The sequence below is a fragment of the Octopus bimaculoides genome, chromosome 19 (assembly GCF_001194135.2).
Source record: "Octopus bimaculoides isolate UCB-OBI-ISO-001 chromosome 19, ASM119413v2, whole genome shotgun sequence".
Taxonomy (NCBI): Eukaryota; Metazoa; Mollusca; class Cephalopoda; order Octopoda; family Octopodidae; genus Octopus; species Octopus bimaculoides.
This window is the reverse complement of record NC_068999.1, coordinates 45,308,229-45,312,419: the sequence shown is the minus strand read 5'-3', so window position 1 is coordinate 45,312,419 and position 4,191 is coordinate 45,308,229. Positions and strand designations below refer to the sequence as shown.

Genomic DNA, 4,191 nt, shown 5'->3' with positions numbered 1-4,191 from the left:
AACCACAGCCACTCTCGCCACCACTACCACCACCATTGTCATCAGTATCATTATTGTCATCATCATAGTCATCACCACCACTACCTCGTCATCACAACCACTGCCACCACCACCACCACCACCACCACCATCAATGCTATCATCTTCTGCATCACCATCGCCACCATCATCTGCATCTCCATCATCATTATTATCATCATCACTACTTTCATCACCATCAGCACCACCACCACCATCATCATCACCATCAGCACCACCACCATCATCATCATCACCACCACTTGTGGTGAAAGAGTACAGCATGGTTCGCCGCCACCCACTGCCAGAGCCTCGTGGAGCTTTAGGTGTTTTTGCTCAATAAACACTCACAACGCCCCGTCTGGAAATCGAAACTGCGATCCTATGACCGCGAGTCTGCTGCCCTAACCACTGGGCCATTGCACCTCCACACACACACACACACACATACACATCTATATATATGTATATATATATCAATATATAAATATAAGCGAAAGCTATTTACATTTCTTTCTTGTTGATAGAGTTGCCTCATTCTGGACACCTTCTTGACCGCTCGTCTGGACCGACGCTTCGTTTTATTGCCCCTTATTTCAGGACATCTCATGAGTCGTTCTAACGGATATGAAATTGATGATCTGCAGTCAGAGTAAATGAAACAGAGGCTGTAATATTTGCTGGAAAAAAACTAAGGAATCATTCAACATCAACATCATCATCATCGTTATCATTATCATCATCATCACCATCATCACCACTGTCTTCCTCCTCATCATTAGTCTCATTGTCATCACCATCATCATCATCATCACCACCATCACCACCTACCAAACAAACACAACTGAAAACAATCCCTCCACCTTTGGCTCAGAGAGTTCAAACTTCCATCTTGGCAACACCAACTTCTGCTCAACGATTAGCTTGAGATGATTTTTAAAATGAGAATATCTGAAATGAACCCGACTGCTCCCAAAAATGAAGTGAAATAAACAGGAAAAATAATCCAAAATCTTTGTCCGATACTGGATTGATCCTAAAATCTAATCAGTTCGTGAGCAACGTGAAATAAAGTGTCTTGCTCAAGAACACAACCTGATCTGGAAATCGAACTCACTACCTCATGATTGTGAGCCCGACACCCTAACCATTGAGTCACAGAATATCAAGACTAAGATACAAGAAATATATGCATAATATACGAGCGTTCTCATCATCAGCTATCCAAGCAGGTATCATTATGGTTTCGACACATGAGAAGAACCATTCAGTTTAGCAGTGTCTACTGCATTAAAAATAATATCATTCACAGAAGAGAAACACAGTTGAAATTTTTATGGTAAATTTTTTGAAACTCTTACTTCAAAGCTGAGATGATATTAAGGTGTAACATTTGGATTTTGGGATTAACTGGTTTCACCAGAAGATTTGAGAGATGGTGTTGGATATCTGGAGAAACTTTGCCACTGTACAAAAACTCAACAATATCGTAGAAGATGATATGGCGTGGAACGTCTACATTAAAAAGACAAGAAAAATTATTTCAATTACAGAGTGGAAGATACATAATGGTCATTGGAAAACAAAGAAAGACTGTTAACTTTGTATAGCATTTAAACCAGCCATAACCAGCACAAATATTCAACCTGTTTTATGCTGAAACTGGCCTCTCACACCTTCTCTGCAATGTCATACTGAATATAAACAATGACATCATTGAAATTTCAAATCTAGAAGATGATTGCATGATCAACCTTTTGTCATTTAAAGTGGACCACAAAATTTCCTATCAAATCATTTGTTGAGCAACTTTATCTCCAAGCAAAATAAGAAAGAAAGACAGAAAGAAGGGAAAAAAAAATCAATATTTTCTTAAATGTATATCAAGGAATAAATTTAATTTTCTCTCTGGAATAAACTAAATTTCGGTACCATTTAGAGAAAGAAGTCTCCAGTAGTTACATTTGCCACCATATTTAGCAGGCGTTTCATCGATATGGGCCAGGTACTGAAATAGAAAGACAAAGATTGAATTATAAACTGTTATATCAGAGTTTTATTTAAATCAGAATTTCATACAATGGTCAATGACCGCCTTGCTCCAGACAAGACCACCTCCGCCACCACTAAAATCCTGATGACCATCATTACTCCATCACGATACAGTGTGTTGGGGCTAAACTTGAAGATTCCATTTTGTGTCCCATTTTGGTTAGTAACATTTTGATGTAATGGCGAACAGTGAATGGTGTTGGAAACAATATCGGTTAAAGATGTAGCTGAGAAAAAGTTAGCTCACACGAAGGACTAGGAACCGTCTGAATATTGGCCTTAACCGTTTAGCATTTCTTACCTGCATGTAATCTTTCAGTGTCACAACGTCAACAAAATCTGTTGTCTTCTTGCAGTGATGTTGCACTTGGTCGTACAGGAGTTGCTCAAAGAATAATCGAGGGCCCTTCATTTTAAGGCAGTCTTCATTGGCCTGTAAATACAATGTTTCATTTACTGCTACTACTACTACTACTACTACTACTACTACTACTAATAATAATAATAATAGTAATAATAATAATGATAATAATAATTCTTTCTGCTGAAGGCACAAGGCCTGAAATTTTGGTGGGAGGAGATTAGTTGATTACATTGACCCCCAGTCTTTCACTGGTACTTAATTTATCAACCCCAAAAGGATGAAAGGCAAAGTAGACGTCAGTGGAATTTGAACTCAAAAACGTATCGGCAGGTGGAGTATTGCTAAGCATCTTGTCCAGCGTGCTAACAATTCTGCCAGCTCACCCACCTTGATGATGATGATAATAATAATATAATAATAATAATAATGATGATAGTGATAATAATAATAATAATGATGATGATGATAGTGATAATAATAATGATGATGATGATAATGATAATCCTTTCTACTATAGACACAAAGCCTGAAATTTTGGTGGTGATGATAACAAGCTTCTTTTTGTTTCCTTATTTCTTTATTGCCCACAAGGAGCTAAACACAGAGGGGACAAACAAGGACAGACAAAAGGATTAAGTCGATTACACCTGTTCCCCACAAAATTTGAACCAATTATTGAGTGTTTCTACTGATTACAGTAGTAAACTTAACCTTTAGCACACTGTAGGTGGATCATGTTACCATATGAGTTTTCTCCCCTGTGGTAACACCATATGAGTTTACTTGCCTGTAGTGGCAGGGGAAACAAATGTAGAGAAAATGCAGTGTGCTAAAGGTTAACTGAGCCTATGCTACCTGTTTACAGCTAGCAAAAAGAGTTAAGTATTTAAACCGGGGCCTGAAACTGAGCTCAGTGGTGTTGGACAAAATACGAACTAGTAAGCTCTGAGTTAGGGTCAAACTGGCCATTGGTGCATCACATGACTTCAAAAAAAAAAGAAGAAACAAATGAAAAGTTACAATACTTTTTCTTCATATTTCATTTTATTTTACCTCAGTTGCCGTTGGAGACATCATTGTTTTCCCACTGAGATATTTGATAACTGGGCCGTTTTGGTGGAGGAAAATCTTGAAATATACCAATGGAGGGAAACTGCTTCCACCGAACCTGGATGAAATTTCAACAAGATTTAAGTTTAATAAACATCACTGATGAGTCATTGGTCTGTTAATAATTATAAAATACCCTCTGTAGCTAATTAGATCTGTCTAAAACAGTGGTTATGAATTCTTTTAACAAACTGGACACAGGTAATGGCACCAGGTGGTCAGATTAAGCTAGGCAATAATTTAGTCTACCAACCTACACATTCTAGCACCATGATTCATTGAAAAATACTTTGGAATGGTTGGCCTAGGGAAGGATATGAGTTGAAAAGGAGACATTAATTATAAGCTCTTTGATATGCAGATGACAGAAGTTAAAGTTTATCATCATTTTTAGCCAGCTGTCTGATAATCTAAGACCAAGAAATATGGCTTCTGCATTGAAAATGGCAAAGAGCTGTCCAAGAAAAGATTTGGGTGATACATCAACAGACCAAGTATTTATGTACATCGTCGTCGTCTTTTAACATCCATTTTCCATGCTGGCATGGGTTGGGCTGTTTGACTGAGGACTGGCGAGCCAGGAGGCTGCACCAGGCTGCAATGTTGAAGTTAATCTAACGGTTTTTGTGTGTTTCTTAAATGGTTTA

The 4,191-nt window shown here is 38.0% G+C and overlaps 1 protein-coding gene across 1 annotated transcript in view; it reads right to left on the bottom strand.

The window, feature by feature from the left end:
* Positions 1–4,191, bottom strand: part of LOC106882955 (uncharacterized protein CXorf58) — a 17,773-nt gene that overhangs the window by 7,295 nt on the left and 6,287 nt on the right. Inside the window, exons 6-10 of the mRNA XM_014933801.2 lie at positions 3,488–3,602; positions 2,372–2,503; positions 1,951–2,026; positions 1,380–1,533; positions 527–659 (exon numbers count right to left, since the gene is read on the bottom strand). Coding sequence (XP_014789287.1) covers positions 527–659; positions 1,380–1,533; positions 1,951–2,026; positions 2,372–2,503; positions 3,488–3,602 — 610 coding nt within the window. The remainder of the gene's footprint in view (positions 1–526; positions 660–1,379; positions 1,534–1,950; positions 2,027–2,371; positions 2,504–3,487; positions 3,603–4,191) is intronic.